Source organism: Ursus americanus, chromosome 1 (assembly GCF_024610735.1).
Source record: "Ursus americanus isolate L20-20 chromosome 1, mUrsAme1.1.p, whole genome shotgun sequence".
Taxonomy (NCBI): Eukaryota; Metazoa; Chordata; class Mammalia; order Carnivora; family Ursidae; genus Ursus; species Ursus americanus.
The window spans coordinates 94,489,200-94,507,650 of NC_142127.1; the positions used below are offsets into that span (position 1 = coordinate 94,489,200).

The window sequence follows — 18,451 nt, forward strand, 5'->3', positions numbered from 1 at the left end:
GTTGATATCGGGTATTAAAGATGGTATCTGGGGTCACACTTCAGCCCTAGTCCCAATTTATTTATCCATTTTGCTTTGGTTGCGCAATCTTGATATGAAGTCCCAAGGCCCATAGGTAAGTAGTTGTAAATGGTAACAAGCTTAATTAAAAGCCAGAGGCTTGAAAGAATAGTGGTAGGAAATGTGTATTTTAAGATTATCTCCACCGTACGTTCTGGCACATGGTAAGCACGTAATAAATATTTGTTCATTAATGTATATTAATTTACTCGAATGGGTGTGCATTATTCCAAATTCCAGAAACATATTCATACATACATAACACAGTCTTCTTCATCCATGACTTATCTGCAAGTTCAAAGAAGTTCAAAAATCTCTACCACAATAGCAGAACATTTGTACTGAAGTCTAAATATGTACTAAGCAGCGTATTGCTTTTTATTAAATTATATATGTGTGTAATCAGATATTTGCCCACAAATGCTAGAACTCCACAGTCTAGCCTCGTCTTGCTGTTGTACTGAGAAGAAAACAAAGTCTGTAACAGCTACTCACATAAACCCATAGTGGAAGAGGTGGGATTAGAAGCCCTATTTCCAAAATGCTACTGCTTGTATGTAGGATAAATTAATTCAAACCATCTTTGATAATCATCTTACAAAAAATTGTAGCCATTGTTCTCTGCCAAAGGATCCAGGTGTACCTGTACTCCTTTCTCCTTCTCACAGAGCCTTAGAGATACTCAAGCATATCCGTGCCCATTGCCCTTCACGTTAACTTGTTCTGCGGCTTTGGGTTAGGGTCAAGTTTACGTGGAGGCAGAGCCAGTAGCAGAGGACAGTGTTATTTTAGGACCCCTGGGAAATTTTTCCTGTCCTACCCAAAATATCCCTTTTCTCTGTAACAATACCTTGACATTCCTGAGCAAAGAGCAGTCCCTTTCACCTTTTCATTTGATTGGTAAAGCCCCTAAACACACCCTCTCTCTCCTTCATCCCACAAGCAACACAATTGCCCAAGATTCACAGTCAGATTCCTATGGCTGATTTCAGAGCAATTACTCCAAGCATTTTGTCTGCAGAGAAGAGAACATGAGTATTCCAGGATTCTTAAAATGATGGCAGGCCAGTAAAGGGAGTATTAAGACAACATCCCAAGTGAAAAATAAAGGAATGTGTGGGGAAAACAGGGAGAGGCAGCAAAGACAAACTTGAACATGGGACGTCAACATTTAGCTCAGGGGTGTTCCTATGCTATATGCTAATTATTTCCTGTTAGTCTCCTTTTGACCTTGACACTCTTCTATCCCTTTCTGAACTTCATATTCTCCCCTCTTCTGCTAGCCTGACTTACCCTTTCTTCTCTCTCTTACAAAACACCAATTTGATAGGAATTTGTTCTTGATAACTGTGGATCACAACAGTGATCCTCACAACAGTTCCTCAGTGATCTATCTATCTATCTATCTATCTATCATCTATCTATCTACTTATCTCACATTTTCTTTATCCATTCATCCATCAGTGGACATTTAGGCTGTTTCCATGTCTTGGCTATTATAAATAATGCTGCAGTGAGCATAGGGGTGCACCAATCTTTTTGAATTAGTGTTTTTATTTTCTTTGGATAAATACCCAGAAGTGGAGTTCCTAGGTCACATGGTAGTTCTATTTTTAAATTTTTGAGGAACCTCCATACTGTTTTGCCTAGTGGCTGTACCGGTTTACATCCCACCAATAGTTCATGAAGGTTCCCTTTTTGACACATCCTCATTACAACTTGTTATTTCTTGCTGTTTTGATACTAGCCACTCTAATAGGTGTGAGGTGACATCTCACTGTGGTTTTGATTTGTATTTTCCTGACGATGATTTGATTTCCTAATGATGAGTACTTTTCATGTACCGGTTGGCCACTGTCTGTCTTCCTTGGAAAAATGTCTATTCAGAAGATCTGATCATTTTTTAGTTGGATTGTTTTATTTTTTTGCTACTGAGTTGTCTGAGTTTTCGGTATATTATGGATATTAACCCTTTATCAGATACATGCTTTGCAAGTATTTTCTCCCATTCAGTAGGTTGCCCTTTTCATGATGTCGATGGTTTCCTTTGCTGTGCAGAAGCTTTTGAGTTTGATGTAGTCTCACATGTCTTTTTTTGCTTGAATGCAGTGGGATCCCAAAAAATTCATTGCCAAGACAGATGTCAAGGGGCTGACCACTTATATTGTCTTCTAGAGATTTAATGGTTTCAGGTCTTACATTCAAGTCGTTAATCCATTTTGAGTTAATTTTTGTGGATTGTCAGATGGGGTCTGATTCCATTCTTTCGTACACGTTCTTCCAGTTTTCCCAACACCATTTATTGAACAGACTGTCCTTTCCCCATGGCATATTCTCGACTCCTCTGGCTGGCCTCATGAAATTTTTTGTCATTTTTGTCTTCTGTGAATTCCCAGTTCAGTGCTGATTTTTATGTGCGAAGGCTTACATTTTACACTCCAGCCTGAAATAATGTTTCTTTCCAGTATCTTTCTATGAACAGACACTTAAAAAAAGTGAGGTTCTTAAGAGTTAATAATAACACAATTTCAAATTTAAAGAATAAAAATTAGGGAGGTAAACACACGCTTCTCTTTTCACTCTACCGTAATTGCAAGTTTTTATTTTGGAGCCTCAGCAACCCATAAAAAGAAATGATGAGTTTAAATTGGCAGCAGACATAAGAGAATTCTTCTAATCCAGGAGGCATGAACATGATTTACTTCTAATGGTCTCCAAAGGCCAAGTGAATTATCTGTTCCATTACTGACCTAAATATGTGTAGTCTTTAATGGGGAGCGCTTACGGTTTCTAAAATCATTTTAAAAATAATTTTTCTATTCAGTGTTACAGTCTTCATTATCTCAGGGGATGTGTGAGGATTATATTCTGGAACTCCTGATTTTCACTTTGAATACACACAGTTCATTAAAATCTCCCACTTTGTGGCAGCGCTATTCTTCCCCTTCTCGGTATCAACTTCCACTTCTTTAGTTAATTAAGGGAAATTCTCAACAATGTTTCGGTTACTTTCGTCTTGCTTCTCCTGAAGTTTCTTCTCATGCTCCATGAGAATTCTAATTCGACGATGATATCCAGGCCCTGTTCTCACTGGAGGGGTTTCCTCTGTTGTTTTAGTACAGGGTGAATACCACAAAGGTGAAATCTTTCATTTATTTATTTTGCTTGATGGCATCATGGACATAAGAAAAGGTGTGTGGGGACAAAGCCACTAAAGATTTCAACAGACCTTGATCCCAGAGTCCTGGGAGAGAGCCCTGCAGCAAACTCCCTGCTCAGTGGGGAGCCTGCTTCTCCCTCTCCCTCTCCCCCTGCTTGTGCTCTCTCTCTTTCTCTGTCAAATAAATAAATAAATAAATAAATAAAATCTTAAAAACAACAGCAACAAAGATTTCAACAGACCTGAAGTCAGCAGGAAGGCCTATACTTGGAAGGGCAACTAATGCCACTTTCTACATCTCTTACTTCGTATGCGGTCCTGCAACCGCTTGGACACACCTTCCAAGTTGTAACTGCTTCTCAGAAGGGTTTTTAGAAAGAGGAAGTCTCGACGTTAAAAAATGCTTTGCTTTTCAGTTGTGCCTATAAAAAGTGTGTGACTAACCTGCAGACATTCCAAGTACAGTACGTACTCACGAAAGCCTAGCGTGTGGTGGGACCTTCCCAACATGAAGTTACAGGTTATCTATCAGGAGTAATTAAAGGGCTGTTCAGAGATTTGGTAAAAGTTACTATTCAGCGGTTTACAAAAAACAATTTGCTGTTTTGGAGGAACATTGTTTTGGTCTTAGTTATGCAACTGAAAAATAAATGGCCTCTTTCCCCTTCACCTCTTTTTTTTTTCTTTTTTTTTTTTTTGGTATACTCACTGCTACAATCCCATTCTCCTTAGAGTAGCTCAAGTGATCTTTTAAAGAAGGAAACTGGATCACGTCACAATAGGTTAAAATTTCCGAAGGCTTCTGTCGCGGTGAGAATGAATCCAAGCTCTTTTCTGGGGCACACCAGGTCCTTTGTCTCCTCCCGTGGTTTCGTCTTACTCCAGCTTTTCTAACCGCCAGTTGCAGCCTCCCCATTCTGCTCAAGAGACCATGCTGGTTCCCAAGTCAGGGCGCCTGCCCTTGCTTCTTTCCTCTGGGAATCCTTCCCCAAGATCAGTGTGCTGGGAGTTACTGTTCCTTCAGATCTGAGCTCAGATGGCACCTTCTCTGAGCTATTCAACGGCTCCTTCAAATTCAACATTCAGGAGTTGAGAGCAGCCCTTCCAAGTACCCGAGTCTGGAACAGTTGTTTCTGGGGGCACAGGAAATCTGGGCCAATAGTGCCCAAATCTAAACCATGTGTCCCCTACGAAGTTAGATGTGATGTGTGTCTTCTCGAATCTTCACTTGAGGAAAGTGTTAATAACAACTTCACTTTTGATTGTTATAAGTGTTTTTCTGGATTATTTCTAACATTAAAGTTGGATGACCCAATGCGTTAGGAGATTCCAATTCATTGCAGTTCTTTAATTTGAGCCACTCCAATCCCATCCAGGAATGTTATTTTTCAAAATTTGCCACTTAGTTTATTTACACAATGAGTAGTTACTGCACACTGACTGCAGGGGATGCTGCGAGGAAAAGTCCCTGCCCTTTGGGGATTTTTGCTTTACTGGGGGACAAAGACACTGAATAAATGACTACTTTAGTTCAGGTAGTAGGTGAGGTGATCTTGTCCATGAGGGTGACACTTGAACAGGTGCAGAACAAGGACACTTTCTCCTAAAGACTTTCTTTCCCCAGAGTCCAGAAAAAAAAAAAAAAGCTATTTATTTTCCCTTTTTGCTGTCCTTAAACATATATCACTTCTGTGGAAGTTGTTTATTTTCATGACTTTTGATATCACAGCATGAAAATACATGAAACCAGGGGCAAATCTGAACGTTAAACACAGAATATCGTCTGAAAAACTGTTCTTTTCTAGTCCTGTTATATCTGCTATTGAAATGACAGCTCACAAAAGAATGATATGATATTTTAAGACTTTGTTCAAAAATTAAATAAGACTAATCTCTATGTCACAATTGATTCTGCACATATACAACAAAATGTATGTCGTTGAACAGAATGTTCTGTTGTGACAATTACTTTGAAATATTATAAAATATACTTTGACACTCGATTAACATACATGTATTTGTAAACAATGGTAGAACTTAGACAGAAGTCATGTTTTATATATGGAAAAACCCAAGGAGTACTCTTGATAGGTTCTTACCGGGGCAGCTGTCGGATGTCTCCAGAATATTGTTCATATTTGTAGTTTACCACATACCATTGGGAACTATAAAATTTACAAGCCTGAAAGGAAAAAAAAAAAAGACAATGAAAACATATCATTAAAAAAATCAGCTGTCCTGGCAAAAAGCAAACTGAATACAGTTCTCGTAATCTCTGGGGGAGCGTTAAGGTGGCTATGTGAGCGATTTTAAGGTAGGTAAGGGGCTTGCTCATTATAATCATTTCACACTTTCAGGTGAAATGGAAATCAAATCTATCCCAGACTCTGGGAGGAGAAACTATTTAACATATTTATTCTATTTTACGCCATCAAGGAAAGTCTAATTTCATCACCCAATGAATCATACCAGATACGTTGCTAACCTCAAATGCTGTCATTTTTCAGTTTTCCTTAGCAACCTTCCATTATTTAACAGCTCTTGGTGGTAGAAGATATTTTTATTTCTATGTAATCTTTGCATTGTAATTTTAGCCCATTTCTACTCGTTCTTGTGTCAGTAACTTATCTTTTCTCCTCTCTGTGTCAGCTGTGTTGTCTATTTGAAATCAGTTTTTCAGTTTTACCTCAATGCTTTCTCAGGGCCAGACTTCTCCCTGATTACTCATCGATTTGTATAAATATATATGAATAAAAGATGACCCAAAACTTTGTATGTAATGGCTGATTTCTCAGTATTTATTGATGGCAAATATTTCCCAAACACCCACCATGCACCTAGAAATGTACTGACCACAGAGTGATAATGGGGGTTCCACTATGTGCCTTTTTTTTTTTTTTTTTTGAGGTGGGGAGGTAAGAGGGGTGAGGGGCAGAGAAGTGGGAAGGGCAGAGGGAAAGATAGAGAATCTTAAGGAGAGTCCATGCCCAGCGTGGAGCCCCAGGCGGGGCTGGATCTCATGACCCTATGATCATGACCAGAGTGGAAATCAAGAGTCGGATTCATAACCCACTGAGGCACCCAGGCGCCCCTTGCTAGGCTGCTTTTAAGATTCCTTTTGATTCTAAAATTACATGAACCTGGGGATTGAGCAATTGACATGAAGATTATAAGGAGATCTTTTCTTCTGCGGTGGAGAAAATGAGGAGCAATGAGCTTCCTGCAATGTGAGAAATAAAGACCTATGGTTGTCGGGAACCAGGGAGGGGACAGGCAAGGAGATCTGTGTGAGAGGAATCACTGGGGGTGTGGAGGTGCCACAAGCAAGGGAAACACTGCACTGTCTTTGCAGAAACAGAAAGTGGGAGGGAAGAGCCCCGTGCTTGCTGCCCGAAGGCTGATGGAGAGCACGGGGTGCAGGCTCCTGGCTCACAGGGACAGGCAGGCCGAGGGGAGAGTAGTTGGGTGTCCTCAGCAGCTCTGGACTTCTCTGGCCTTGAACTTTCTTGGTGCCATGACTTTATTTGTTCATCGAAGCACCCACACGCAAACTGGGGACAGAGGCTAAACAGGGCGTGAGCCTGGGCCCAAGACCGGAGTAAGAGGTTGTTGGCAGAGAGTAGAGGAGGAAAACAGCAACGAGACAAATGGACATGGATAACGGCAAAGGGAATTCAGGAGATCGGGATGGACTGTGGATGGAGAACAGGAACGGGAACAATATTGAATATTTAGCTAAAATGAAATCCCTTAACTTGGGATTCCTGAGCCAATTCTGCATATCACGTATTTCTGGAAATAAGAGGAAAACTAAGGCCCAATAAGCTCCTTGTCTGAGAAGTTCATCTTCATTTTAGATAAAGATGCCAAGGATTCAGGCAAGGAGCATATGGGCCCTTGCCATCCTAAGGTCATGGGGACAGAACGTTCATGATCCCGGTTCTTTCTCCTCTTATTGCCTTTTCTCTATTCCTGGCGATAGATCTCAAATGCAACAAAATATATTTAAAAATGAAAAACAAAAAGCATAAAACTCATTCCCTTAAATCTTTTTTCTTTTCTTTTTTTTTTTTTTTTAAATTTTATTTTATTTTATTTTTAAAGATTTTATTTATTTATTCGACAGAGATAGAGACAGCCAGTGAGAGAGGGAACACAAGCAGGGGGAGTGGGAGAGGAAGAAGCAGGCTCATAGCAGAGGAGCCTGATGTGGGGCTCGATCCCAGAACGCTGGGATCACGCCCTGAGCCGAAGGCAGACGCTTAACCGCTGTGCCACCCAGGCGCCCCTTAAATCTTTTTTCTGATACATAGTTTTACCTGGTTCCCCTTGAGTATATATTTGAACTTGGATATTGTTCTTTTATTCACTTAATGGCACATTCTAGATATTTTTACATTGGCTTTCCAAATTTTATGACCGCTTTAAATAAGTAGAATAAAATATCACACCATAATTTACTAATCCAGTCTCCTAGTTTTGGAGGTCATTCATTCATTCAACAAACATCACTGAATCCTTACTGGGTTGTTCTAGGTGATGGGAATACATCAGTGAGCAAGGGACAAAAATGCTTGCCCTTTTGAAACTAATGCCCCTGTGACGAGCTGGTCAATAAACACAAAATAAGTAAATTATGTATATCTTGGGAAACGACAACTGTCATGTGAAAAAAAAAAGCAGAAGAGGGGCATGGATAAAGTTGGGGGAAAGGGGCCAATTTAATGGAATGGTTAGGGTGGGTACTGCAGAGATGCTAACATTTGAGAAAAGACTTCTAGAACAGGACAGAGTGAGCTGTTATTACAGCTCTTCAAATTTTGTGCCATTGTAGAAAATATGAGGTTTTTTTAATAAAAATGAATCTTTTATAAAAAATGGGAATTTCTCAAAAAAACGAGTATTCAGAGTATTTCTTTATACACTTGGTCCTTCTATCCTCTCCCAAATATCACCCCTTTGGCATTATTTTCTTAGGGTAGAGTACTCAAAGTATTTTAAAGATTCTTGGTTAAAAAAACCCTGCCAAAACAATGTGTATTTGCTATAAGAAAAAGGCAAATTGAGGGTACAGCTCAGAACCGGGAGCTACACAGCTTTCTTCTTGTCCTGGAACTAACCCACTAATACCGACTTTCAACATGATTTTTGGTCAAATCTTTTCATTTATTGGGCTCTCAGATTTAGCTAGTGAACAACCAGAATATTAGACTGGATTGAGCAATCTCTGTCCCATAATATCCATCTCTACACTCCCTAATCTGGAGGTTTTCATGGGACAGAGATACACTGATTCCCTCATTACCCTTTCTTGCTACCACTAGTGTCTGTGTTTAGCCACGATAAACATGTATACTTCATGCATATTTCACATGATAATCACAGTATGCTGCAGGCTTAACTGAATCTGAGATATGTATATCCTGAGTTCCACGGACCTAAAATGAATGTGGAACTTTCTTATATCACTACAGTCTAGCAAAGCAGTACTTATTTTCTGGTTTGGAGTGGCAAGTACTTGTCAGATAACACACTACTAGGTGCTTTACATATGATTTTAGTAAGAACTCTATGAGACTTTATTTCTATTTTATAAATCAAAGAGGCAAGGAGAGGCTCAGATCATTGCCAAAGGTCCTACACATGATAGAAGTAAGATTTCAAATTGGACGCGTCTGACTCTAAAAGTCCATCCAGCTAATTTATGAATTGTTTGATGATTGCAGATTTCTTTTCTCTATTTGGCACATCTGGGCCATCATTCCAGATGTTTGTATGGCATTTCTGCTTCCAGCTTGGAGTCAGACAGACCTGGTTTTGAATTTTGGTGTTAGCTGTGGGATTTCAGTTAAGTAACTTAGTATCTCTTAATTTCTTTATCTGTCTAAATAATATCAGCTTCATAAGGATCTAATAAGATCTCCCCAGAAAGCACCTAACATAGGGTAAGTACTTAATAAATACTTGCTTTAAAAATAACCAGTATTCCCAGCATGTTTGACTCAGTGTATAATTCACATTCACAGTAGTTGATAATAACAACTAGTTTTTCTTGATTTACGAAGTACAGTTTTGGAGAGATATATTAGCTCCGATTATCAAAGAAACCTGCTTTAATCAAATTCCTTCTGAATTTATTTGCTATGTTCCATGTATCTGGTGGTGGGTAGATAAGGATTAGGGGTGGAGTAGATGACCCTTAAAAATCCTTCTAAACCTATGATTTCTCAGATTCCGAGAAAGCCAGTGCATTTTACAAACACATCAATGTTTCTCCTACATAGTAATGGCATTTTGGAAATGTTACGCATAGAAAATTATTCTCTATTCTTTGTTCCAGCCCACACAGTCACTCTCATTAAGAACTATTTTAATTATGACTACAGCCCCTCTTTGTCTGAAAACTAAGCTGAAAGGACCTGTTGCAAATTCAAAGTCCCAGGCTACGACTCTGCTGGTTTCTGCAGGGCATGGTTCTATTTCCCCCTAACTACTTAGCCCACAACACGGGTTTCAAAATACCAACTCCTCATCCTTGGAGACGGCCACCATCTATTTCAAAGGTGAAGACAGTGAATATTCAGCAGAAGTGTGCTGAGCTGGTGAATTTTTCTCAGCAATGCCCCAATTCACGTTTTATTAATTTATTATGTTTGCCTGTTCAGCTCTTATGCTTTTGCTATCTCTGCTGTGATGCGTTGAGACACAAAAAAGCTGAGCAAGGTCAACATGCTCTAAGGCTTTTATACCATTAGGATAATGCTTCCTAAATTGCATCATGTTCATTACTTATCAGGGATTGTCAATTAAAATGCAGATTCCTGGGTCCCACATGAGATCCCCTGAATCAGAATCTCTATGGGGGCCCCCAAATCCATCATTCCACTGGATTGGCAATGCAGTCCTTGTGCTGTTTGCCTAGAAACTGAAAGCATTCGGGTCCTGACTTCATACAGTGGGCTCTAGTAATTGAGGTTACCCTCCAGCTGAAAGAGCAAGGGGGCACGTCATCTCCAGCACGGCATTTTTATTTATAGTGAGCATTTAATATTTATTTGAATGAATGTATTTCCTATATCCTTTTTCTTTTAGGAATAAATAAACATGACACTATGAAAGTTCTAAAAATCTAAATACTTTAGAAAAGATTGGGCAATTGTAAAGGACACCCTAAAATACTATAAAGAAAATATTTCATTTTTTCATTTCCTCTTCTCTTTAGAGAATCATCAGAATCAATTCAAATCATGTTACTTACCTCAAATAGCAATTTGGGTTTGGCAATGTAATTTGTCCATCTCTTAAAAGGGCTGATTATTAGATTCTGGCTACAGAGAAATAAGCAGGTAATAAACGGCTTTTCAGAAGCAAAATTCTTTTTCTTTCTGGCTATAGAGGTTTATTTAATTACACGACTAGTTTCTTGCCAGAAAGATGTATGCAACCACAAAAGGTGTTCTTTTTGACCCCGAGTCGCCACTGGGATTAATTCTGTATTTGTAAAATGAGGGTGGTAATTTCACATTTATGCCAGTCTTTATTACGTTTAGAAGTAATTACGCCTATTGTATAAATGTTGAAAATGTAGCATCATGAAATTAAGCAAATTTAGGCAAATTATGTATTGAAAGGGTGGCTGGATGATTTATTGCCACACCAAGACACTACACGGTGAGAGAAGAGGCTATTAGCTGACCAACAGGTAGAATATGAGATTAGTTCTGCAACCAGGACATGTGGTCACTCAATACGTTGATATTTTAGAGGAAAAGAGAAAAGGCACTGAAAATATTTTTTCTTTGATTGGATCACATCTATGTATTCCCTTAAAAGGAAATAATTACTTTTTGTAGTATAAAAATAAGTTGAACACAACGATTTTTTACCACTCAAACTACAGTCTTGGTAAAGAAGGAAAAATATTTGGACAAAACAAGCGATGTAAATATAGATATGACTCAGTTTCAGAAATCACGGTACAATCCGAAGAATAATGGATTTGGGGTCTGAGTTTTTAAAATATTGCTTGATACTAGACAGGGTTACTATGGATATAAATATGTATGTACAGCATAAAACAGAATGTCCTATCAAATGCCAACCATAAATGAGAATCATTTTTCAACTATTTTGTTACTTTGAATTATAGAGCAGCCTACATTGTTATCTAAATTGGAAGCGAATCAAAATATTTGGTTTGTTTTTTTAAACTGCGTTGTATTAAGGTAGTTGAGCAAACTGTCAATTAGACTTTCATGAATCACACCTGTGCCTGACCCAGGAACATACATTCTAATTTCCCAGCTAGATCTCACAAGTAATTTGTTAAGACATGAATAATGGATAGTACTAAAAACCTTGGCAATATTATGATCGAAACCATTCTTTTCATGTAAGGCATAAAATCTGGGTTGTAATTCATTGCGATTGAAATTTTTAGTTTCAAACTTAAAATGGGCTCTTTCTTTTTTTTAAACATTTTTATATGCCAAGGTTTCAGACTTGTACTTCTGTGTTTCCATCCACTTACCACTAAACATTATAGGATGATTTTTATTGTAGAGAAGAGGACGCCAATTTAGAACTGGGGCAGTTTTGTATATTTAGAAGCAAGACTATTATTCTGGGGATTTTGGTGAAGAGACAATAAGACAATAAATTTCTTCAAGGTTGTTAATGTGAAACTCAAAACTATTTTGTTTTCATCAAGGTTTTCTATATACATTTTATCCCAACGCGACTAAAAAATAAATGCATTTGAATTTACCTTAATCAACTTTTGTATGTTTATTATCTTGAGTGTTATACATGTAGTATAAAAAATAAGATGGCTGATCCATTTTGTTCTGGCCATGATAGAAACAAAATTATTATAAATAAAAAAGATTAGGTCCAATATAGGAGAGGAACAGATTTTGATCTCATTTTCCCATTACTTGAAGTTGCAAAACAAATATAGCTTAACTTATAAATTCACTTTTAAAAGGTACACACAAAATGAAAAGTCCCATAACCTCCAACAAAGCCTTATAGGTGAATTAAGGGCCCCATTCTTCAAAACGGAAACAAATTTTTTTCTATTGATGCTAATTGCATTAAGAAAGGATTATGGCTTTTTTCTAAACTGGAGATATATATATATATATATATAAATTATATAGATAGAATTTATTTATTTATTTATTTATTTATTTATTTATTTATTTATTTATTTATTTATAGTTACATTTTCCCCAATAGGCCAACGGTTTTCAGTAATTTAAATTGTGCAGGTAGGCTGATGTTTTATCAAAGGAGTTGGATCTTCAGTGAGGAAAATCACGCTTACTGTGCTCTGGTGGAAAATGAGCGAATGCATTAGAATAATTCATTTGATGCCCAACAATTCGGAATCAGAAAACGGCATTCATTTTTACTTAATTTATACATGCCCAAAAAACCCTCAAATCTCTTATTAAAACATTGATTCTTATTGCTGGGTAAGTTGGAGTGCACATTATTTTACATATGAGATTCAAACGATTTATGTAAAATACAAAGGCACTTTGACTAAAAGAATGGTTTCTTTATCAATGTCCATAATATGCAGTTTAGAATTAAACATGAAGCACATTAAATTATTTTAACCATAAAAGTGAGAAATAGAAGTCCTTATTTTCTTGAAACAGGATACATTTCATTCTAGTTAGATAGTTTCTTTAGTTAACAAAAATGGGCAGTATGAAATACATTTTAAATCATAGCCAATCCTCTTCTTCCCAAAATTTTCTTTGCTCTGTCTGGGATCCAAATTGTTTGATATCTCCTTTACTTCTCAACATGATGCAGCTTCTACCTTGAATATTTATAATTTTCTCTTGAATTAGTTGAGTGCTATCTATCTGGGTCCCAATGGTGGAAGAGGAAGAAGAGGCAGAGGAAGAAATTTCTTTTTCAATATTATACTCATTGGATCATATTATTTTTTATACTTAATTTTCCTTAACAAATGAAGCAATAGTTTAGCGTACAATGTAATAGCCTACTGAACTATTTTTAACTTTGTTATGCTGGAGTATTTTGATTGAACGGTTCTAGTACTTTTATTGGGTTTACGCTCAGAGTGCTTTGTAGATAAAGCAACAACAACATACTAACACCCTGTTTGATAAGATAACACATCTTTTCAGAGTTTAACCCACTGTAATCAGGTTGTGCTCAAAGCCTCTGAAAATTTTCTGTTAAAGAACTGCCAATGAGAGCTACCCTACAGCCCAGCAATTGTACTACGGGTTATTTACCCCAAAGATACAAATGTAGTGATCCGAAGGGGGCACCTGCACCCCAATGCTTATAGCAACAATGTCCACAATAGCCAAACTATGGAAAGATGTCCATCGACAGATGAACGGATAAAGAAGATGCGGTATCTATGTACAATGGAATATTACTCAGCCATGAAAAAAGAAATCTTGCCATTTGCAATGATGTGGACGGAACTAGAGGTTATTATGCTAAGTGAAAGAAGTCAATCAGAGAAAGACAATTATCATATGATTCCACTCACATGTGGAATTTAAGAAACGAAACAGGGGATCATAGGGGAGGGAAGGGAAAAATAAAATAAGATAAAATCAGAGAGGGAGACAAACCATGGGAGACTCCTGACTGTAGAAAACAGATGGGAGGTGGGTGGGAGGATGGGGTAACTGGGTGATGGGCACTAAAGAGGCCATGTGATGTGGTGAGCACTGGGTGTTGTACACAACTGATGAATCACTGAACTCTACCTCTGAAACTAATAAACACTATATGTTAATTAATTGAATTTAAACAAAATAAAATAAATTTAAAAAAAAGAACTGCCAATGACTCTGATTACCAAACCCAGTGGGCCCTTCCTTATGTGATACTTCTTCGGCATGTTTGCTATGGCCTTTTCTTTAATTCTGAGAAATCAATTTCGTCTTGTTTTCTTCATCTCCTTGTCCACTCCTTCTCTACCTCCTAAGCAGGGCCCTCTTTACCAGTGCCTTAGGCGGGAGTGTAGCCCAAGGACCTTCCCCCCAGCTCCAGCCCAGTCCCCATGGCATTCCCAGTAAACTCTTCCAGGCTCAAAGCTTCTACTTTTCAAATCCAGAACAGCTGTCCTCCTTCCTCCTCCTGTATTGAGTTCTATCTATCTCCTTCTTGGGCATCAATGTCCCTATATGCATGCAGGCCTGTGACATTATCTCATTTGCTTCATCCATCCCATGCTTGAGCTATCTTGACTTTCTTCTGGGCATCTTATTTAAATTACTGGCACAACTATCCAGCTAATAGCCCAACGCAGACATGTGGGAGTAATCACCACCATATTCCTCTCCCTTGTTTTCTTTTCAGTCACCAACTTCTGTCAATTCCATCTCCTTGATAGCCCTGCCATATGTTAGTGGAGGTCTTTAACCCTGCTGGACTATTAAAAGAAGTAGTCTTCTATCTGTCCAGCTTCTCAAGTCATACTCATCCCCCCACACAAGCAAGCCAACCCATTCTCTGGTCTGTTTTTAGCTATTTTTTTTTTCTATCCTGTGAACCTGACTATTTTACAGTAATACTCCAGGGATACTTGTCAGATTGCATTGGAAAAATCTGATCACGGGGCTGTTATTTCTTGCCTGGCGGTGAGCTCCTTGAAGGCAAGAACTGTGTTATATCCATTTGGTATCAACTTACTAAGTGCTATGTCGCTGAATAATAAACCTAGTCCAGTCCTTCATGCAGTGGACCAGGCCCTTCACTGCAGACACTTGGTATGTGACCCGCAGTAACAGCATAAATCGGTGGTGGGAGAGGAATTTTCCTTTTCTTTTTTTTTTTTTTTTTTAAGATTTTATTTATTTATATATTTGAGAGAGAGAGAGAATGACAGAATGAGCAGGGAGAGAGAGAGAAGGAGAGGGAGAAGCAGAGTCCCCACTGAGCAGGAAGCCTGACACAGGGCCTGATTCCAGGACCCTGAGATCATGACCTGAGTGGAAAGCAGACACTTAATCTACTGAGCCACTCAGGCACCCCTTCTCCTAATAGATTCTGTTTCACTTGAGCTGTACTGTGTCCCTAGTTTCTGACGATCTCCTTCCCTCAGATTCACATCACCATTTCTCCAAGATGGTTTTCAAGAGACTTGGGGAAAATGGACAGAATTTCTCCATGGTCAAATAAATATGGGAAATACTCTAGGTCATATTCTCTTCTAAGATAATCTCTGTGGATATTAGCGAGTTAAAGACTGAATGTGTATGTGTGTGTGTGTGCATGTGTGTGTGTGTGTATTCATACATAGAAATAAATATAGGCGTGCTTGGGTGGCTCAGTCCTTTAAGCATCTGACTCTTGATCTCAGCTCAGGTCTCGATCTCAAGTTTGCAAGTTCAAGCCCCGCATTGGGTGCCACATTCTTTTTTTTTTTTTTTTTTTGAAGAAAATGTAGACATGGACATTTCCTTCTATTCTTTATTTTTTTAATTTTAATTTTTTTTTTGCTTCTATTCTTTTAATGTTTCCACAACTCTTAATGTCCCCAAGCGTTTTATGTCTTGACCAAAGTGAGGCTTGGATTCTTGAATTCAAGGTTTTTACCTTTCTTCATCATTATTCTACCCCTGCAGCAGATGGGTTTCCAGTAATTGGAGAAGGCTTTGTTGGCAGAGTAACTTGCTGTACCTTAGTACTTTGTCAGTATTTCTCTCAGCCATTCAGCTGAAGTGGTCCCTTGCTCCCTGTTGGGCCACAGTACCTCGATTCTCAATTCTCTGCTTTCATTCTCTTTGTTAAGAGAGACCAAACTGAGAGCTTAGTTTTAATTAGTGTTCTGAGATACTGGGTTTATATTATTCTTTTGTATATATTAAAATGAAAACTTTGCTATAGAAGTTTTGCTTAAGAAGTCTGCATCCTGTTTATAGGTCCCTTTACTTGTTCCCTCAACCCCCAGTGGGAGGGGTGGTGCTTGCTTTATCACGGAAGTGTTTGATTTTTTTTTTTATGGTTATAGATGTTGATTTTAGGCCACTTATGAGAATCAGATAAAGACACTGCTCTCCAGTTGTTATTCTCCAAGTGTTTTCATATCATTGCTGTATTTATTTTTAGACACACAGTATTGGAATTATTAATATGTTTATTTAAAGATAAACTGAGGCAAAGCTAAATGTGTATCAGAATGAAGGACATATTCCCTTGTGAACAGTGGAAATATCTTCATCAGGCCAGGCTGTTAAGTGCGTGGTTTAAAGGAATTTCTCAAAGGGTCAGAGGTAGGCAAATTGGTAAGGGCATGGAGCATGGGAGTCAGAGAGACCAGGACCTCAATTTTGGCTCTTTGTGAAGTGGGACAAGTTAATCAATCATTCAGAACCTGTTCTAGAATGTAAAGTGAGGTAGTTAGACCTATCACACAGAGCACTCAAAAATATACATGTATGTACCATGTTGCTCAATGATGGCTTGATGAAAATTTATCATAACTTTGTGAAGTGCTTTAGTGAAAAAAGCCTTTACTCTTGAGTGGGGGAATATTTAGACTTACATTGAATTGACAGGGAAGAGAATTAGTAACAGATAAAGCAGAAAAGGGACAGACTGTTCATTTTATTTAAACTCCTATTAAAAATATGAAGTCATTCCAGATTAAAAAATACAAGAATGCTCGCTGCCTTTCAAAAGGAGCTGAGAATTGTCAAGATAGAGCGAAGTGAGAGATAATTCAAAATCAGTATTGAACTGGATGTGTTTAAATTAGATTCATGCCAGTTTGCTGCCTAGCAACCACAGTATTTGTCCTTGCCACCCCGTGGGGAGCCACAGGGCACTTAGTGCACAGAGGACCACAAAGGTTGCTCAGTGCAATGAAACAGAGGCTGTGAGGGAAACACGTGTTTCTGCAAAACGTCAATGAATTCATTTCAGTGCTGGCTTAATCTGGTTTCAAAAATCCAGCCAACATTTCTCAAAGTGTGGGCCCCTAGCTATATGCATCAGAGTTACCTGGCCAAAATGAGTGGGATTGTCAGGGAGGAGACGGAGGGGCGTAGTCCTTCCAGAGGGCGCTGTAGTAAAGCATCTTCTGGGCAATTAGCATCATGGTTAAGAGGCCAGAGGCCGTTGTGGTTGCACAACAAGGGTGGGGACGCTGGATCTGTCTCTTCCCAGCTGTAAGATGCTGAACACTTGCTTAATCTTTCTATAAAAGTTTCCTCATCTTTCCAAGGTGCTGCTGCCGCAGGAACATATGTTTATAATTACTGCAAGTACGGGGCTTATAATTGGATCTGGCACAAAGAAAGTCGTCGATAAGGGTTAGCTGCTATTACCTATTGGGGTCAAGGCTTCTTGCCAGCATAATTCTCTGGGATCATTTCTCAGTCTTAACCCAGCTTTCTGGTGACCCCTTTCTTTTTATCTGCTGTCTCCAGGCTTGACTAGTCATGTTCTATTTTTATCACGTGATATTTGTAACTGGGCTTTCTCTTCTTCCTATCCTGTTAAGTACAGGCTTCCCTTTATTCCCATCCTTAAAACCAAGCAAACTATGGCAATTTTCACAGCTAGTGATATAGAAAAATTAGCAGGGAAGAAAATGATTTCTTCCCAGCCTTCGTCTTCTTTCTTTTCTTTCCTTTTACTGCTTTAGATGCATGCAGTTGAGAAAAACACAAGGTTCATTCATGCTGCCCAGACAAATGCTCTGTCCTGAATCTTGCAACATAAAAGTTGGACGGATATCTGGGATTGAAGGTAAAAGACATTGTACTGGACTTCTCCTTGGAGCTGCTCTTAGGAGAAAGGAGAAGCCGAGGGTGGAAGTGAGAAAAGCAGGAATAACCGCAGGCTGCAAGCAATTCAAAGGTGGGAACAAAGTTAAAGGGGAGAAATTTCGCTCCAGAAGAAATAGCAAGACAAAGGCGAATTTTGTGGTCAATCTCTTCTCCCCCCAAGTTGACATTCTCAGACAACTACAGAAATACAGGGGTCAATCCGGCCATTGGAAGTCGGGGTACAGAAGGTCATGAAAGCAACAACAAAACTAAAGCCCTCTAAGAACCCGAGAATACCGTCAAAGGTCTCCAGTGTTGTACTGGTCTTCTTTTTAGGTTGCCCTTCTCCTGGGAAAGTAGCTAAATTTGACATCATGGTTGGATCCAGAGATTGGGGGTGGGGTTTCTGAATCAGTCCTGAGATTTAGGATTTGAGCTGATTAGCCCCACC

At 38.6% G+C, this 18,451-nt stretch overlaps 1 protein-coding gene across 4 annotated transcripts in view; it reads right to left on the minus strand.

Annotated features, from left to right (window-relative positions):
- DOCK10 (dedicator of cytokinesis 10) overlaps positions 1 to 18,451 on the minus strand; it is a 260,353-nt gene that overhangs the window by 111,423 nt on the left and 130,479 nt on the right. For all 4 annotated transcript variants that reach the window (XM_045775338.2, XM_087863926.1, XM_045775336.2 and 1 more), the window contains exon 4: positions 5,320 to 5,402. In XM_045775338.2, coding sequence (XP_045631294.1) covers positions 5,320 to 5,402 — 83 coding nt within the window. The remainder of the gene's footprint in view (positions 1 to 5,319; positions 5,403 to 18,451) is intronic.